At 43.3% G+C, this 20,334-nt stretch overlaps 1 protein-coding gene across 1 annotated transcript in view; it reads right to left on the reverse strand.

The window, feature by feature from the left end:
• Positions 1-18,543, reverse strand: part of SLC9A6 (solute carrier family 9 member A6) — a 36,117-nt gene extending 17,574 nt beyond the window's left edge. Inside the window, exons 1-6 of the mRNA XM_084639102.1 lie at positions 18,235-18,543; positions 9,486-9,685; positions 9,043-9,120; positions 7,891-7,967; positions 5,957-6,069; positions 3,003-3,108 (exon numbers count right to left, since the gene is read on the reverse strand). Coding sequence (XP_084495228.1) covers positions 3,003-3,108; positions 5,957-6,069; positions 7,891-7,967; positions 9,043-9,120; positions 9,486-9,685; positions 18,235-18,535 — 875 coding nt within the window. The 5' untranslated portion in view covers positions 18,536-18,543. The remainder of the gene's footprint in view (positions 1-3,002; positions 3,109-5,956; positions 6,070-7,890; positions 7,968-9,042; positions 9,121-9,485; positions 9,686-18,234) is intronic.
• Between the last annotated feature and the right edge of the window lie 1,791 nt (positions 18,544-20,334).

The following is a 20,334-nucleotide window of genomic DNA, read 5'->3' on the forward strand; positions in this document are numbered from 1 at the left end:
GTTCCTAGATATATGACCTTACATTTGGGTATACTGAAACATGTATTGTTTGCTTGTGCCCAGCTCGCTCTGTATCAGTGACCTGCCCTCTTCATTATTTACCACCTCCCGATCTTTGTGTTATCTGCAGACTTTACCAGTAGTGATTTTATATCTTCTTCCAAGTCATTGGCATGCTAAATGGAGTATGGCCAAGAACTGATCCCTGCAGGACCGCACTACAGACACAACTGCTCGGTATGATTTTCCCTTTACAATTACATTTTGAGCCCTATCAGTTAGCCAGTTTTTATCCATTAATGGGTGATGTGTTCTAGTTCCTGAATCAAAATGTTGTGCAGTACCAAGTCAAATGCCGTGCAGAAGTCTCTCTTACATCAACACTATTACCTTTAGCGACCAAACTTACACTCCCATCAAAAAAAAGATAAAACCCATAAACCTATGCTGACTGGCATTCAATATTACCCTCTCCTTTAATTCTTGATTAATCAAGTCCCATAGCAGCCATTCCATTATTTTGCCTGGGATTGATATCCAGTTGACAGGCCTGTAATTACCCAGGTCAGCCTGTTTACCCCTTTTAAATATTGGCACAACATTAGCTGTCTTCTAGTCCTTTGGAACTTCCTTGTGCTCCAAGACTTATTGAAAATGAGTATTAATGGTCTGAGAGCTTCTTCATTGGCTCTTTCAAAACACCTGGATGCAAGGTATGCAGACTGGATGATTTTAAAACGTCTAACTTCAGTGGCTGCTGATAATAGGAAAGTGAGAGCAGAATAGAATTTGCTTTTACAAAGCACCTTTCATGCAAGAAATGACTGAAATCGAAGTAGGTAATGCAAACGCACCACAACACAGCTAATTATTCAACTCATTCCCCTGAGGGGAGATTGGAAATGGTTTTACTACACTTCAACTTTGGTCGACCGAGCTACATCACTCAGGGGTCTGGAAAAGTCACACTCCTGAGTGACAAACTTAAGCCAACCAAACCCCCAGTGTAGAAGCTGCTAAGTTGACTAAAGAATTCTTCCGTCCACAGCTAGCTAGTGCCTCTCAGAGAGCTGGATTAATTACAGCAATGGGACAACCCCTTCCATCGCTGTAGGAAGCATCCACACTATGCTACAGCAGCACAACTGCAGCATTGTAGCTGTACCACGGTAGCACTTGTAGTATAGACAAACCCTCAGAGGGGGAAAGCTGTCCTGGAGATGCTGGGGCAGGCAGGATCTAAGCCTACGTGCAAATCCCAAATTTCACCTAAGCAGTCTCCAAAGTCTTGCCTTTTTTTTTTTTTTGTTAAATATTCAGAAACTACCCCAGTAAAGGGAGACAACAAATCAGCGCTTTGGACTCCTAGCACAGTAATTATCTCCAACAACAAGCAAGACTGAGAGTTGACTCTCCTGTTGCACTTAAAAATTAGTTCATTTTTCTGTGTCAAGGAAGAGATTTCTGTAGCTAACTTAATAAAGGTAGGTAACCCTGGTCAGTACGCTCTGAGCAACTGGTATGAATCAAATCTACATAAAGAGAAATCCTTGTAGATTATATATTTAGGTCTCCAATGTAATCAACTAGTTACAGTAATGCACTCTATACTTACAACCCTACGGTATATTTTTAAAAGTGTGTTTCTATCTGTTAAGCGTGGTTACAGGACTATTGCTAAGGGGATGTGTATTAGGTCACTTAAAACACTCCTACCTTTGTCACTCCTCCCCATTTCAAGGGGAGGGCTACACACAAACTTGCACCAAAATAACGCAATGGGTTGTAGCTCACACCATTTTTATTCTGGTGCAAGTTGTACAAGTGAATGCTCTGATTTCTGAATAAAACTGTTTTATTTCAATTTAATTTAATCAGAAGAGGATGCTCATAATCTGAGATATGAGTCTCCACACACAGAACTTGCAACCGAAGGGATGAATTACAATTGATTTAGTTATTTAGGTTCACATAGGCAAGTGGGTGTGTAGACCAGCCCTGAATTTCATCGTGATGTGCAACATATCCACCTACTCTCACCCAGAACCTTGCAACACACACCTTTCATGTTCAGTTTTATGTTGGGACACATCTTACACATGGCTGGATCATGCAACACTTACATACCCTGGTGATGGAACCAATATAAAAACAAAGAGAGATTAATACAAATAGTCGTAGCGATGTCAATAGGCTATTCAAATTAGTAAGTACTGCTCAGATATGAGGTGCAGGGTTGGTCCACAAACTGTAATTAAAATGTGAACAATTATCAAATCTGGGTTCTCAAATATTTCAGAAGATCTAAATTATTTTCTGCATTAATCTTAACCATAAAAGAATCTGCCATGATCACAAATACTGTATTTCAAAACAAAACTTCCATGACAACAAACACAATGAATATGCAGGAAAACTATGTTACAGATGCAGAAAAGTTTGAAAGCATCCACTTGATTTAGGGAGACACTGAATTTCTGGCACTGGTGCTCTCGGTCCAGATATTAAATACAGTTGCAACGACTGTCTTCTTCTCAATGCAATCGCAGGTGGAAGGTGAAAGGAAGCAACTGCTTTCCCAAATATTTCCACTAGAGGAAAAGCAAGTGTGTGTGGGTGGAGAATTATTTGAGAGTGATCTCACCGGTAAGTGGCATTAGCAGGATCCCGCAGCAAAAGAGCAGACGTGTTGTTCCTTTTTCACATTACAGGTGGGTGTTAAGATTTCCTATTGACTCACTCAATAGGCAAAAAAAACCCCAAAACATGCACTGTAATAGCTGTAATTATGGCCTCAGTGTTGCTTTCAATTCCCAGCAGCAGTCTTTCATTGTGAGGCTAATTAGAGGGTGATTAATAGAGAGGATTGTATTAGGAGGATTAGTAATGAATTCTGATTATTATAAATATTGATATTTCTATTTTCTCTGATGCAAGACCAGGTGATTTTTAAAGTCTCACATGTGACATACATAACAATTAAAAAAACAGAACACACTTACGAAGACAGCACTATGGCAACGGCATCATTGAGGACGCTTTCGCCAAAGAGAAGGGCATACAGCTCAACATCAACCTGAAGCTCATGGAATATGGCAAGAACAGTCACTGACAAATAGAAAAATAGAGAGACATTTAAAAGGTGCCATTACTTCCCTTATGTAGATATATATTAAAGCAAACTTGGCCTTTCTAGAATTCTGCCTTCCTTCACATTTTACTAGTCTGCTTTTCAGTGTAGCAATGCTTCATGCAGTCTTTGCTACTCTGCCCTGTGCCTCCTTAGCTTTGTGTTTTTTACAGTTTATGTTATTTTTTACATACAGAACAAGGATCTGTTTCTCCCCTGTATAACGCAGAGTTATCCCCTGTTGGAGGCCTTTTTTAATTCGACCTTAACCTCGGAGTAGTCCTGATTTTATCAAAAGATCCTAGAAGTGCTGGTTAATATCAATATGAACCAACATCAAGGAAAGCGCCAGTACGTGTTAGAATTTTGGAAACAACAAAACAATGGGCCAAATTCTGCCTTCAGTTACTCTGGTTTTCCAGCAGTATAATAGAGATTGGAATTTGATCTATTGTTTCTGCAACTGTTTGACTCCAAGTTGGTAATGAAAATGCACCAAGTTTTACGGTCAGTTTCATGAGAATCATAAGAATGTCTAGAATAAGCAAGATGTAATACACAGCAATCCTTGCTCTTGTGTCACACAAAGTCACACGGAGGCATTTCTCACATGGGCTTGGACTAATGCAATGTGATTGCTCTAAAAGCCCTTTTAAAACAATTACCATATGAAAGGCAAGAAACTCAGATATGCATATTTAAGGGGCTTTAACCCACTTACACATAAACAAAGGCATTCATTGATTGACATGAGATTAAAATCCACGTAATATTTTATGCAGGCTGAAGCAGCAGAGGACCCAATGACCAAAAGCAGGTCGGTTCAAGAAAACATGCCCATTCCAGAAAGCCGCTAATGCAGATACTTCATTTTAAACATGTGTTTAAGTCCCACTGAAGTCAGTTGGAAATAAGCACGTGCTTAACTGCTTTCCTGAATGGGGGCCATAAAGAGAATCATTTGTTAAGCACTGACGGTGTGCTTGGCGCTGCAGAAGACACAGAACAGACAATTCCTGGCCAGAAGAATTAACAGTCTCAACAAACGGACAACACAAAAGACACTGGGAGAAGCTGGGAAAGGATTTGAGTTCCTATTTTAAAGTGTTCTACGATGGGGTAACTGTCAGTGTCACTTGACTGTATTAAGTGTACAGGCACAACTTTTACAGTAAATTGAAAAATACTACGCTACTGTACAGTAACGATCCAAAACAAAGCAGTTACTCTATACTAAAAGGTTATGTTTTGGACTATTATTTTAGGATGCCGCGGTGGTTTTTTTTGTTTTATTTTTTTTAAAAGGAAAGTAATTGATGGGTGAGATGCAGAAGTAGGAATCAAACGCCATCTGGCAAGAATGACCATTGGCATTCATTTTATTGTCCAGATTGAGAAAAAGACACAGGCATTGCACATGCACAAAATCTGCCCAGTCTGTACAACACAGGGTGTCAATATCAGCTTTTAAACAGGTCTACGCAGGTATGTCTACATGACATCTTGGAGGGTGCTTCTCAGCACAGGTAGACACGAGCTCCAGCTGGCTTGCTAAAAAGAGCAGCACGGCCAGAACAGCACAGGCTACATACCTGAATGCAACCCCACCTGCCCCCCCGAATAAGCCCACCTGTGCCGCAGTGGCCACATTGCTATGTTTAGTGTCGAGCACTAAAGCACAGCCAACGAATGTCTGTCTACCCGCACTGAGGGCTCGTCTACACCACGCAGCTTTTAGCGACAAGGCTGCGTTGACACAGCTTTGTCGCTAAAAGTCAGCGTGTGTAAACACTGTCGGTACTTTGTCAGCACTTTTGCCGACAAAATACTGCCAGCCCTGTGAGCGGTGTTAGCGCTTTCCTGCCGACAAAGCTGAGTTCACACTGCCACTTGTGTCTTTTGCAAAACTTTTGTCTTTCGTGGGGGGGCTTTATTAAGTATCCGTGAAAGACAAAAGCTTTGTCAACAACTTTGCAGCGTAGACATACCCTGAGAGGCGCCCTCCCAGATGCCATGTAGACACATAAGAACGGCTATAACTCAGGAGGCAGAGCTAGGCTGCAGCGTCTCAGACCCCTGAAGGATTTACTCAAATTTGCAGAGATGTAAGGCACCAATGGAAGAAATTCAAGTTCTACTACTTTAAAAAAAAAAAAAAAAGGCACATTTTTGCTCTTTGTTCTTAGGTTAGATTATACTGATGAGTACAAATGTGATGAAGACAGTTAACAAGCAAAAAAAACCTTGTTGCATTCAAATATAACAACCTTTAGCATTTGTATAGCACTTTGTACATCTAAAGAGCTCAGCAGGCTGGAATACGTTTTTGTTTTTAAATAATCGCCATTGTTCTTGTTATGGTTAGATAGAGTCAGTTCATATTTTAGATTAAGACCAAAAAATCTGTCCATGCAAAACTTTGAGGATAGAGATTGTCTAGCACATACCAAGAAAACACTCTGAATTCACACACTTTGGGCAGCACTGATTGCTTGCATAGGGTGCTAGGGGCTTACATCTGCCACACTCACTGTGGGCCTGAACAAAAACCCCAGTAAAATCGACAGAAAGCCTCCCAATGATGTCAATGTGAGGACAAGGCTTTGGAGGGGGGCAGCTTTTATATATAAAATATATAATATATTTATATATATAAAATATTATTTTTCTTGATGGAGATCAATTTTACCGCTAAAAATGAGTCATAATTTGCTTAAACTCCGAAACTCAGGGAAAGATGCCATAAGCCACACATCTCTCTTCCCCCAACCCAAAACAGAACAATACTTTGGTAACATGAGAGGAGAAACAATGATCACAATATACCTGGGTCAGTAGCAGATACTATGGCACCAAACAACAGACAGTCCGTAAAGTAAAAATCTCCTCCAAGTTGCCCGGTTACTTTCATCAATGCTACACATCCATACATGAGCGACCTGTTGAATAAGCAGAGACATAGCTGGATATTTGAAAAGCTTGTGAATATTGTTTTAACAATGCAATTCGCTTGAATTTGCAGGTTTAACCCGTAAAGTTACCTCAATACACAATATTTTATTTATATTAAACAAGAACGGCAGAGTTTGACCGGCTGGGCTGTGTTCATTGACGGGGGCAAGTCGGCAAAGCGCTAAGGGCCCTCAACTCCCATTTAATCCATACCCAGTGCTGTATATGTGGTTAGCAGCACATGGATTTAACATCTGAACTACTCCGTGCATAAAGCTACTTAATACGGAACAATTTGACAGGATAAATATGTCAGCAGCTTGTGGAATGTGTAAAACAGACCATCGCACCTGCTCCATCTCACAAGTGGTTTAATTTCTACAATGTTTTATATGACTGGTCAATGTAATGACCTTTCACTGACTTTGTATCAAGCCTCTTTCTTTTTCTCTCTCTCTTTTTTTAAGACAAGTCTAGATGGAGGCTGAGGTTGCTTTGATCTTCCACAATCTCCTCTTGAAAGCATCCTATGTAATTCTCACCTTTTTACTACTTAGAATAAGAATTAGTTCCCTCTGTCTATATAAATGAATAATACTAAATAGAATCATAGCATGGCATAACCAACAGTATCCGGGAGCAAACCCAAGCCCCATTAACTTGCCAATTTAACACATCACAGTAATTCTCCTGCTCTCTTGCAATATTCTAAGGGACATTTTCAAACACAAATTTGTTTCAGCTATTGCTACACATGCACATATTGTATCCTACTAGCTAAAGGGCATCACATCACTAATCACAGGTTAGATCAAACACAGCATGTGTGGGGAAAAGGGAAGGTATTCCTGGAAAGAAGAAAAAAAATCTACTGATTACTTCAATAGCCTAATCCTGTGTTACTTAGAGTAACTCCTTCTACCCCAGAGGTACTTCCCTATCTTTCAGGCAAAGAAAATTAAAATATGTAATTTCATTTTTTAAAAGTTGATATTATCTTGTAGGTTTCTGCTACATTTCTCCAGTCTAGTAGCATTGTGCCCTACCACGGACCAGAAGAATGAATCACAGCACAGCAGCATTCCGTACTGCTCCTGAAGCCTTTAATCCCTCGGGGAGGTTTTTTTACCGCTAACACTAAAACAACACTTGTAGAAACCTCTTACTCTTAGGCCAAGTTTTCAGTTTAGACACTGTTACAGTTCAGGTGTTTGGGGTGGTGTTGTTTTTTTAAATACCGCTATGCAGTTTGTGTGGCCCTCTATATTTCATACCAGTGCCTCACTTGATGCTTATATCTACCAAGTCTTTCACTGATCCAGTCTCATAAGTAATATCTGGTATTTAAAGACCTGTGAAAATCTCTGGAAACCTTTTAAACCCAATTTAATATTTTTATATCAATATTCTATTTATTACAGTAGTAACTAGAAACCAAGAACTACAGTATAATATTTGTCAGACCCTAATTGATCTTCAACAGCTCTGAAAGGTAGGCAAATAGTATTAATTCCTCCTTTAAAGAAACTGAGACAGGGAGGTTGACTATCTGGTCAGAGCTGGGATTAGAACACGGGAGTTCTAGCTCTAAGTCCTGTGCTCAAATCATATCACTCTATCTTACTCCACATCAAGGATAGGTCTACCCTGCAAGCGAAGATGTGATTATAGAATGGGTAGGCATCTCCATACTACCTTTAATCTACCCAGCATAGGTAACAGCACCATAGAAGTGTTGGCACAAGCTAGCAACCAGAGCACAAGCCCTCTATATTGCCAAAACCTGTGGATGGACTTCAAATACTCACCCTATCACAAAACAGGAGATAGCCGTTCCAAGAAAAGCATACGCTAGGATTGACCCCAAGTTTCTGAAGAAATGCCTCTAGAAGAGAAAAAAACACACTGCATTACAGCTGTACTGATGCTTTGCATTCAAACGGTTTGTATGTTCCTCAGACCATACACATTAAGGAAGGGTTGTCAATATCTCATCTTATACTTTGATTGTAAATTCTTTGGGGCAATCAAAGTGTGTTTGTACAGCACCTTGATCCATGATCTGGCCCCTAGGTGCTACCACAATACTACTACTAATAAATAAATCAAAATGATCTAATTGTTTGCTTTTAGCAGCTTGTTTAGCAGATTGCTGATGCTGAGGACTGGGGGATTTCCAAGCCTGGAAGGATTATTTCCTTTTACATGAGCCAAACAGACTCATGTTTCCTTCCTTACATATTAGCACTTCAGAGATTTGGCTAGGACAAGGAACCTGTCGCTTATTTCAAACCTGCAAAAAAAGCTTCACCGTGACCTAATTTGATTTAAGTGCTTGTAAATGGTTTGTAACTGCTCCCTCCTGGGGAACTCCTGAGGAAGCTTATGTTCTCCTCAGTGACCCAGGCCAAAATGCTGAATTCCCCTACCTCTGCTTTTTGTAAGCCTTGGTAACAATTGCCTCAATAACTTCTGGATCCCATGAGAAAGCTCTGACCCATACACAATATTCTAACATGGCTATAGTTTCCATTTCCCCAGTCTTTGTTGCTTTTTTACGAGAACTCCCATACCTGATCCTTTATACTTGTGTATTTTGGGGAGGGAAATAGACAGAAATTTTACAAGGGATCAAGCAAACAGGCACCCTCACATCTGAGTGCAAATTTGAACAAAAACTGGAGATTTCAGATAAAGAATATACAAGCAACAATTATATTTTTTAAACTTTTCTCCTTTTTCTGTATATATATATATACACATCACAATATAGGACAGCATGAGAACCTTTGCTTAGTCACTCTGGCAATGACCGCTCTAGAAATAACTAAGACAGAACGTAGGACTGTGCACTGCAAATGAGGCGTGCTGACGATTGTTCAGTATTACCGTACTTCCAGAGCTACAAGAATTTTAAATACCTACGACCTTCAAATAAAATGAAATGCAATGACACATACCCTTTTTAAGCTGTATCCTGCATAAAATATAATTGGAGGGAGTAAGATATTGAAAAACACTTCAGGATCAAAAGTCACCTGTTTAAAAAGAATAAAATCTGTTGAAATTAAGATTTCAAGAGACAAAAGAAATCACAGTAATCAGAATATGTTGCATATTTTATATATAATCAGACAAGACAGTTTGGCATGAAAGCTACAAGACTAACAAGAGTAATATGAAGTGCAATCCTTTAATTTGTAGCTTTTACAATATAATTAGCTACTGTAGTAAGATTAAACGTTCTGGTTTACAGTTTGCGCCAAATCCTGCCCCTGCTGCAGCTGAGAACAAAACTCCTATCAACTGCGAAGGGGACAGGATTGGGCCCATTTAACAATCCTGTCTTGGACATTTGCCAAGAGCTATGCCATGCAAAGTTTCCAAACGCTAAGCAGCTCACCTTTCTCAGCATTTCATTATCTTGAACATTATTAAGTTCATGAGGGCTGATTTCCCCCTTCAGGGTATACTCATAATATTTCCCACTAACATTTACTAACAAAGTAGCTGGACTGGTTTGCACTTGGCAATTTAAGGTCACATTATTAACGTCGCTGGGAACGTGAATTCCATATCGAAGGATGACGCCCATCAGCACGCCTGGAAATAAAGACACAACATTAGCCATGCAACATCTGTAAATATTAACCAACTAAATTCCACCAGGAGATGTGGAAGATAAACTCTGTATTTGTGCTAGCTCCTTGCCAGCTTCTCAGAGCTGTAAAACCACAAATCTCTTTTAAAAAAGAAAATTCATCAGAACTTCTTCCTAGCATACTGACCTGAAGAATGCACATATTGGTAGCACACTGCCTCTCGAGGGTGGACAGAATTAGCATTTCTTAGGATGCAACTACTACATCCAGGAAACACACCTCAGATGTGGGCAGACAAATCATATACATCCCACTGACTGGAAACTCCCATGTATAAACAGTTCATTCACAGAAACTGCCCCATTTCCCATGACGCCTTCCCAAACTATAAAGACTTATATAAAAGAAAAGAATAAAATACTTATACTGCTGAGGGGAAATACACAGAGATTGTTGTGCATTCTTTTTAGAATGTGAGGAACACATATGTATTACAATGTTAGGGCACCATAAAAGCTTTAGAGGATTGAAAGATATCTATCCAGGATAAAAGGTCTCTTCTAGGTTGATAAAAATAAAGGGCAGTATCACTACTAGAATTCTAGGTGGAACTCAGTCCTGCCAACATATTAGGAAGGTGTTTAGTGCAGTGTAGCACCTGGAAATGAGGAAGAGGAATGCTGTGGAGTTGAGTTTAAGACTCCCTTCGCCTGGCCAGTCAACTGTACTGCAAAGAAAGGGCACTATACAAATCGCAGGCCAGTGCACTAAAACCACAATACTGCAAACCAGCTGATCAGAAAGCACCTAGCATTCTGCTGCTGCCAGTTCAGGAGTTGTTATTGACTCAGCTGGTTCATAGGGGATGGGAGGGGTATATTTGCCATAGAGTAAGAACAGGGCCCTGCATTCCTTTCATAGAGAAAACACTCATTGTTTACGTAACACTCAAAGAACACAAGAATCTTCAAGTTTTTCATTGGCATAAAGACGATCTTAAAGAGCTACTTATTGCACAAACTCACCAGTATTAAAGTTATACTGAAAGGCCTAGCTTAACCCACAAAAGCAAAGTGACTGAGAATTAATAAGAGGGGCTCCCAGAATAAAGAAGTTCTTGTTAGGTTTTTGCCCTGCTCCAGATTTTTCAAGTGTACACGACAGCTAGTACCCAAAGAGAAATCTGACTGGACTGATGTATGGGATGTTAAGCTCTTCTTGGTATGCACAATGGATGTATTTTCTTGGAAAGAGATGATTTTAGGACTGTCATGAATATTTGAAACTGTAAGAATAACCGTCAACCTTGTTTCAGTCTCCTTAATACAACCCGGGAGGTTCATTCAGGGATTATTTTTAACATTTCAAAGCTGGTAGGACTTAATAATACCCTCCACAGGACACCTTGCTTTGTGAATTTCTAAGGGATCTTGTCTTTCTTCATCTGCTTCTCCACGTCTTTTAATCTTTGCAAAGCAGTGCTTCATTTGATCAAGCTGGTTTCCTAGCAGGTGCCTTTCTGCACTTTGCAGTCCAGCTTTCAGTCCAACTCGAACAGATCTGTACATGACGCTGTGCACATATGAACAATTTAGGGGCACCTTAACAAGACTGGCTTCTAAGTTAAAATTCCTCAACACCTGTTGCTCCTTGCATTTTCCTGCCAAATAAATTTCTGGTTCCATGGAAAGCAGGAGACAGAAAGCGCTGGATAAACCTATAATGTTTGCTAAGACGACCATCTGAACCCTAAAGATACTGTATATTGTGTGTGTTAACAGAGCGAAGAGTCTGAAAGACAGCATGTTAAAGAGCAAAAATAAGTCCCCTTACTATAAACGGAATCACTAAATAGTATGTAAAAAAATATACACATACACAAATCAACACCAGAATGAGAGCTCAAGGACCCTGGGTCTGAACCACTGGGTGACACAGCCTCACTTCTAAATGCAGATTTGTCATTCAGATTTACCTATTAGGGAGGGACAATGTGGCTATGCCCAAAATAGATCTGTTTTGACAATGGTCCAGTGTTGCACTGAAGATGAATACTGAAACATGGGACACACCTTTCCGTTTGCCTTGCATTGGTTTTAGGTGTAACTGACCCTCTCAATAGAAATCTTGTGGCTACAAGACAGCATTAGTTTGAAGTGCCAGGCATAAATCCCTAGATGGCAATAAATTTCAGAGATACGAAGTGGGTGAAGGAATATCTTTTACTGGACCAACTTCTGCTGGTGAAAGAGACAAGCTTTCGAGCCACACAGTCAGCTCTCACTCTCTGTACCATGTATATGCGTTACTACTTCTTACCATTGCTGGGAATAGTATAAAATCTCAGGCAAAGATTGCTGGCTTGGAGCTCCACTCTGGTGACGCCACAATCAGAGAGGGTTTAATGTTTTAGTTTGGCAACACTTATAAAAACCTCTCCCTAAATCTGGCCTGGAGATTGATGGTGGGGAGCCTGCTGACACAGAAGAAAGGACATGGAAAGTTTAACAGCGAGGATGGTAGACTAAGTGGATCATTTTGAAACAAGATGCTAAAGCTAAGTGTTTTCATCACATTTACCTTTCAACAAACAGTGGAAGCCCATAGGCTTTTTAGGTGTTTCTGAATATTTCTGAGCTAGGGTTTAAAATTAAGATCATGTGCTGTCTATGAACACAGCTGTAATGATCTTAGATTTTTGATGCCTGGGTTGTGAGAGCGTCGTTTTAAGCATCTGTGTGAAGCACAAAGACCATCAAAATGCTGTTTTCCAATGTGCTGAAATAATTCACTGCTGTGCCTACGTCTTTTATTGCAGGCAGACTTTAGCCTACAGCACAATTTATGAGAGAGATACAAACTCATCGAGAGAGAGAGAGAGATTATAATTTACAGTGAAAATATGAACAAGCTGAACCCTAACATTGTGTTTTACTGGCAAGAGATGCAGCCAAAAGATATCAAACATCAGTGCTTTCTAATGGAATTAGCAGATAGGTTTTCAGCCCCAACATATGCTACACCTGTGCTGGCATCCTCCATGCTTAGTTAGCAGCTTCACAGTACCAAAACTCAAATTCTGATGGGTCAGAAATACTGAGCCCAATTTACTTGAGAGTCTGAGGACTTACAGGCAAAGATGAAGCTTAAGTAGTTTACTTCGTGCAGTTTTTAGCTCGCTGCTTTTGAGCAACTAGGGTCCGAACAGCCTCTACAGCACTTGAAGAGATTAGCCTTCATTTTTCCTAATTCCACACTTGTGATCAGTCTTCAAAGGAGGCAAATCTCCAATATTTCCCCCAAAGCCATAGAGACAGAGAATGGTCCAGGTTTTCCTACGCAACCACTGAAATAGTATGTATTTGGTGTTATTCGTTCTGCTATTGATTCTCTAAATTCAGTTTAGGAAAGTGCAGATGGGAAAAAAAAGCACATTACAGATTAGTTTAGAATCCAAATTACATGACTCATCCTCTAGAAATGAAGGGAGAGCAACCCTGGGATGGGATAAGGGGTAATGGCAGAACAAAGATGACAACCTCAAGACACAAGTGGAGTCAAAATGAAGTCTGCAAAAACGGTGCAATTGCCATCTTGGCTGATGGACCAGGGATTTCCAGAAATAAAAGCATGAGCTACTACCACTTGAGCTAAAGAACTAAGTTTCTCTAGCTGGGGCTGTATCAACTCATATCCTCTGTGAATCGGGGGTCTTGTAACATACTCATCAGTGGGTTACACCGTTTTTTGCACATCAATGGAAACAACCTTCTTCCCTTTGTTTTAAAATTAATGAGAAAATAGGGCACAACACTCAAGAAGCTGAATGCATAAAAATCACAACTTTTGGATAGTGTTTTCCACTTGTTTTGTTGAGGACATTTGCCATACGATAGCTACCAGCTTGATGAGCTCAATCACAAGCACCTAATACTGAGACGCCAATTAGAACTAACAACTGACAGGAAAACTGAAATAAGAGCCATTTAATACTAGCTACAATACCAAATACTGAAGGCTACTTTTCAATCCTAAACATATACTTAGTAAGGGCTTGTTTAGAGTAGGATTTGTCGTCAAGTTACAACCTGACTGTTCCTTCTAGCTCAACTCTAACTCTCTCTCTGCCCATACGCCTAAGCCCCTCAATGTGTTGGTTTCAGTCATGTCATCTCAATCATGTTAATGCCCATGAAGCTTCACTGGTAAGGCAAGATTCCAATGCTGATCCAAATCAGTCCTCAGTGCTACTACACAATGTATGACAAAGTCACCTATCTGCCCATCTCCCCTCTCTCCACTGCATCAGTCAGTCCTAGGTCCTGAAATACCTGCAACTACACAGTGCATCTTCCTCAGATAACTCACCTCCTACTGCTAATGAGAATTCTCAGTATATCACCTTTCATTGCAGCTTACGCCAGGAATCTAGGCTCACAAACAGCTAAGCAACACACAGGGAAGGAAACTAACAAGCAGACAACAGAGAGATGGAGTGCTGCATTCTGGCCCCATGGATTTCTGGAACTGGTGAACGGATGGACTGTGGGAATTTTCATTCAAGTGACTTTCCCCTGCATAACCCCCAGATAAACAGACAAGCTCTATCACAAAGCCCTGCAAAATCAGCTGATCCAGGAATTCAGGGAGGCTTGTCACAAATCACTGCGACTAACATGGTTGAATGCTGTGACAATGTAGACACAAGGAGGCTGAACAAATCCTAGATACATGCATATCAACAGAGCATGGATGCAATCCATCAGATTAGTTTTAATGGGAATATAGAACTCGAGTTAAGAACAAATGAGTTAACTCTAATCTAGACAAGGCTTGGAATGGCACAGTTTAAATCACTCAGCTAAGTCCTATAGCCCATTGGCCTTACCCTACCTATCCATTACAACCCCAAAATTCAGTTAATACTTCGCAGAGATCACAGACACAGTCTAATCGGTTATTGATTAGAAATGTTCAATTTTGACTCACACTCCGTTAAAAAAACAACAACATGATTCGAGAGAGCATGTTATACATCCTTGCAAAAATTACCCTTTTTGGTACCCATCCCACTATATTATAAAGGGCTGCAAAGGATATTTTCCTCCACAGAGCTGCTTCTATACAGGCCACTTCACACCTCAAATAATTATGCCTTTTTCCCACTTGATCGCTTCGTTGTAGAGAAGTATTCAGAGGTGGAACTACAACCTGGACGGTGAGTGCTCTTAACAAGTGAACTGGAACAGTCCCATCTGCTCAAAGACAAACACTATGCAGCAGATTTACAAAATGACCCAAGAGATTTAGGAGCATGTCCCTCAAACTGCCAAGCACCCATCCTTAAATCAATGAGATTTGTGCTCCTGAATTCCTCAGGTGCTTTTGAAAGCACCACTTCAAGTGTTTGTCCACATTTGGGATTTCTGAATCCCCAGTGTAGGTACACTGTACTGGTGCAAGCCCCACTTTACAGAACTGCAGCACAGATGCACTGGTGCAAAAATCCCTAATACACAAGCCCTAAGGTCAATTCCTACATCACCTCACACACGGAACAGGGCCTCCTTTCTCTTATTTACGTTCCAGGTACTTACAAGGGATCAACTGTATCTTCTTGACAGTCCGTTTGTTATGGGGTAATTATTCTGCAATGCTCCTCGTTAACTGGTTTCCTTTCAATGGCATTTATTACAACAAATTGAACAGTTTTCAATGTAGGTGTTTGCATAGAGTATTGAAAGTAAAATGGATTTAAAAAATAAGTAATGAAGAGGTCCTAGCATGGCAAAACTACCTACAACAATACAAGCAGGACAAAAGAAGAGAGTCATATTTGGGACATATTTTAAGAAGGCCCGGTAACAGCCTACCTAAACAAGCATTTCTTTGGCAACCCCAGGGCAAGAGATGGAGTGGCCAACCTAGAGGCACACTCCATATCTGACAACAGTGGAAACAGCATTATTACACTGGAATATAAAAGACATGTAAAAATGAGCCTAGGATAGGAATGACTGGTGCTGTGTGGCTTCTGCCTCATGCACCTGATAGTGTGGGAAGAAAGATGAGGACGATAATGGTTTAACAACACTACTGAACAAACGGAGTACTTTACGTCTTCTGGGTGCAGTGCAAACACTCCCCCTACCATGGTAAGTATTATCTCCATAGTACAAATGGGGAAACTGACAGAGGTTGTGATTGGACTACAGTCTGAGTATAAACCAGCCACAGAACCCAGGATTGGAACCCTGGAATTTCATTGCCTGATGAGACATTCTTATGTTGTAACAAATCCACTGCCACCTAGGACTTCCCTAGTCTCAATAAGCTGCATCACAGAATGTAGCAAAGGCAATGGTAAAGAACTCCGGTCCTCCTGCCCTTTATACAGTTTAGTTCTGTGTTAGAAATAGCACTAATTCTCCAGGCCAAGATTTTAAAATGTGACTAGTTATTCTGAGTGCCCAACTTAAGACACCTTAAAGGAAGCTGATTTTCAGCGGGAGGGTGCTCAGCACTTTCTGACAGTCAGGACCCACTCTGGTGCCCCAAGCTGGGCACCCAGAAACACTAATCATTTTGTAAAATCTTGGCTCCACAGACTCACACTTTCATTGATGACAAGCTCTATGACCTCTGAGATTCATATAGGCATAGCTCTTCACAGGGCCACACTGATGTCCACCTCCACAAGACAAGCTGCAGGATTAGTGCCTCTACAGGGCCTCTACATGCAACCTCTTTGCCACAAGTGTCAGTTGGTCAGGAATTATATAAACACCTCAGCATGATCCCTTTTGGACATTAGATGTAAGATCTCCATTCTTGATATGATGCAATATATAATTTATTTATTTTTTAAAAAGCTTACCACCCAGTAAGTGACATGCTATACCTCCCAGGCAAAGAACACGGCCTAGGATCTGAGCAAGTCTCTGTCATCCTCTTAGCCTACTGCACCTTCCTTACTCAGTTGTCAGAACCATGTGAAATCAGTTGTCACAGAGTGACACCTGCACTCAGGAACATTTTTAATAGGCTGCCCCCATCTGAAAAGACCACTTTCAATATTCCCAAGACCTCTTAGCTAAAATACATTTTCTTGCAAATTTTAAAGACACACCTCGGCTACTATATAGGCCTTTCAAGAAGCCCTGGGTTAGTTAGTTCAACCCCTCATGCCCAGACCTTTCTTATGCAGGAATTGTGCCCAGCAGTGAGTGCTGAGGCTCAGCACCAGTGGGTGCTAAGATGGTGGCTCAGAGAGGGAGACCCCAGATGGGCATTTTCCTGGTCAGTCTCACCATAGATCATGGTCCCGTCTCACACAGAAAGTATATCACTGTAGATAACGGCAAGCGCTATGATGGGGTTGCAGGGTGAGCACTAGATGGGGGGTGCTGGGTGCAGAGTGCATAGAGAGGTTCATGTCCTGGCTAGTCTCATGCAGGCAGTGTGCACAGGGATGGGTCCGACTCAGTGGGTGGGAGATGGGGTTGTTTGCTGGGTGGCTCAGACGACGGTTGGGTCCTGGGAGGGTGTCTCGCTATAGATTGTTACCAGGCAGATCTTGTGTAGTCAACATGTGCCAGCAGCGGGTGCCAGATGGGTGGCTAAATGTGGGGTGTTGTGTGGCAGTTCAGTGGGTGGGTCTGGATGGCTGGGGGAGGGAGGAGGGGCGCCTCACCGTAGACATGGCCAGGCTGGCCTCATGCAGGAAGTGTGACTGGAGGGTGGTTGCTATCAACTGGTTGCTGGGTGGCAGCTGAGAGTCGTGTGACAGCTCGGGGATGGGTGCTGGGGGTTGGTTGCTGGGTGGGTGCTGGGTGAGGGGTGCTGGGGGTTGGTGCTAGATGAGGGTGCTGAGGGCTGCTTGCTAGGTGCTAGATGGCAGCTGAGGGGGTGGGGGCTGGTTGCTAGGCAGCAGCCAGGGGGTGGGGGCTGGGGGTTTGGCTGCTGGGTGCTAGATGAGGGGGGCTGGATGGCCACTCAGGGGGTGGGGGCTGGTTATTGGATGGGTGCTAGATGAGGGGGGCTGGATGGCCGCTAAGGGGGTGGGGACTGGTTATTGGGTGGGTGCTAGATGAGGGGGGCTGGATGGCCGCTCAGGGTGTGGGGGATGGGGATTGGTTATTGGGTGGGTGCTAGATGAGGGGGGCTGGATGGCCGCTCAGGGTGTGGGGGCTAGTTACTGGGGGGGTGCTGGGGGTGGGGGGCTGGATGGCCGCTCAGGGGGTGGGGGCTAGTTACTGGGGGGGTGCTGGGGGTGGGGGGCTGGATGGCTGCTCAGGGGGTGGGGGCTGGTTATTGGGTGGGTGCTAGATGAGGGGGGCTGGATGGCCGCTCAGGGGGTGGGGGCTGGTTATTGGGTGGGTGCTAGATAAGGGGGGCTGGATGGCCGCTCAGGGTGTGGGGGCTAGTTACTGGGGGGGTGCTGGTCGGGGGGGGGGGCCCGGCGGCAGCTCGGGGCCGCGTGTCGGTTGCTAGGCTGCAGCCAGGGGCGTGGGGGCCGGTTGCCGGGCGGCAGCTCGCGGCGCCCCTCACCGTAGATCATGGCCAGGCCGGTCTCGTGCAGGAAGCGCGCCCGGCGGTGCTTGAAGAGCCAGATGGTGAGGATGGTGAGGGTGAGCAGCAGGATGAAGATGAGGAGGTTGGCGCTGTCCTGCCGGTGACTCTCCTCCGCCGCCTTCTCGGACACGATCTCCTCCTCCAGGGCCACGGGCCGGGCCGCGGCCTCCCCCCGCGCCGCCGCCCCGGCCCGCGCGCCCAGCCCCGCCGCCAGCAGCAGCAGCGGCGGCGGCAGCCCCCGCAGGGGCCGGCGTTCGGCCCCGCCGCGCAGCGCCATGGCTCCGGCTCCGGCTCCGTCCGCAGGGCCCGGCTGGCGAGCGGAGCTCGGCGCAGGCGCCGGGGCGGGGCCAGCGCGGGGCGGGGCTGCTGGGCGCGGGGCCTGGCTGCGCAGCGGGGACCGCAGCGGGGACCGCTCCGGGGCCTGCCGCTCCCCCGCCGCCCGCCGCGCAGAGCCCGGGGTCAGCGCAAATGCCGGCGCCCCGCCGTCTGCACGGGGGTGAGGGGGCCCGGGGGTCACCGCCCAGGGCTCGCGGGAGGCCACCTGGGGACTGGGACTTTCTCTAGCTGAGTCAGTGCCAGGAAGAAAGCACCCCCCCTCCCCCGTTTCATAGCTAGCCACCTCGTGCCCTCGAAAGCCCACTTTCCTAGACTTGCCCAAGAGTTTGGGCCCGTGCCTCGCATCGGATGGCACCACATCAGCCTGCCACGGGGTAAGAGGGGACGACAGTAAGTTACCAACACCTTCAGAAAGGAGGTTGTTCCTAACTCTGAACTGTTTGTAGCTCTGAACGAAAAACGTGGCTCTTTTCAAAAGTTTACAATTGAACATTTCCTTAATACGACTTTGAAACTTTACTGTGCAGAAGAATAATGACGTTTTCCCTATTTTTTTGTTTTTAGTAGTTTATGTTTAACACACTACTATACTATAGGGTCTCTGCTGCTGCCTGATTGTGTGTTTCCGGTTCCACATGAGGTGCATGGTTGACCGGTCAGTTCCTAACTCTGGTGTTCGTAACTCTGAGGTTCTGCTGTACACCAAAACATCACAATATTTCATAAGCTCTGCAGCTTCAAAACTCTAGATGATTCCACAAGCAACACAATGGCAGTCAGTCAGTGGGATCTAAAACACTTCTGTGTACAGTGACATTAATGCAGTGCAGTTAGTGTGATTTCCCCCTCCCCCCCCCAAGCGTAGTTTTGTGTGAGCTGTGTACCTGGAGAATAGGATATATGCTGATATAACCCTCACAACAGCCGAATAGGAGGGACAGTCAAAGGTGGCAAATACGCAGGCTGTCCATTTCTCCCTATTTGGGAGGGACAGGTGTTTTTTCAGAAAGGTATGTTCTAGCATCTTAACTGAAGTGGTTGGAGTACTGAATCCTTAACAAAGCCATCCTTTTTCTGAAATATTCATTAGAAACTGAAGTTAAACAGGTATTAACTAAAAATGAACCAATAAAAAAACTGCAAATGGTGTGAAAAAACTTTCTCCTTTCAATTGCTCAATACACAGACACATCCATGCATACATACATCTCATACGAAGTTATAATACAATAAATTATAACGGTGATTAATATATTTTCTTACATTTCTGGCTGCCTTACATGCTCTCTGACTGCTAAACTATTTCCTTATTCCATCATTGCAAACTCTGTCCTCAGCAGCTCTCTTTTAATTAATCTGCCAGATAAATGTTTCCTCCTTCTTCCCCAAATGTGTATTTCCTAAAAATTACCACATCCCAGAGGCCCAACGTAAATGAGATCGTTATGGACTAGTAACCGCTTAAAAATTAGCCCTGCAGGGCTAGAAACAGGAACCTTAAATTGTTGTCCCACCCAAGTTCCACAAAGCACAAGAATGGAGAGGGAGGCAAAGGGGATCCCCTTATTCTGGCACTCTCTTTTCTCAGAAACAACAAGGAGTCCTGTGGCATCCTGATACTCTGTTCTTAGAGTAAATAAGAGCAGCCGCAGGGCAGCTCTAATTTATGTTCAACTGCAACATCCCCTAGATTCCATTTAATCAAGTAAGAACAGAAATAATTCTGTCTGGCTACACACT

The sequence above is a fragment of the Lepidochelys olivacea genome, assembly GCF_965140295.1.
Source record: "Lepidochelys olivacea isolate rLepOli2 genome assembly, chromosome: 9".
Taxonomy (NCBI): domain Eukaryota; kingdom Metazoa; phylum Chordata; order Testudines; family Cheloniidae; genus Lepidochelys; species Lepidochelys olivacea.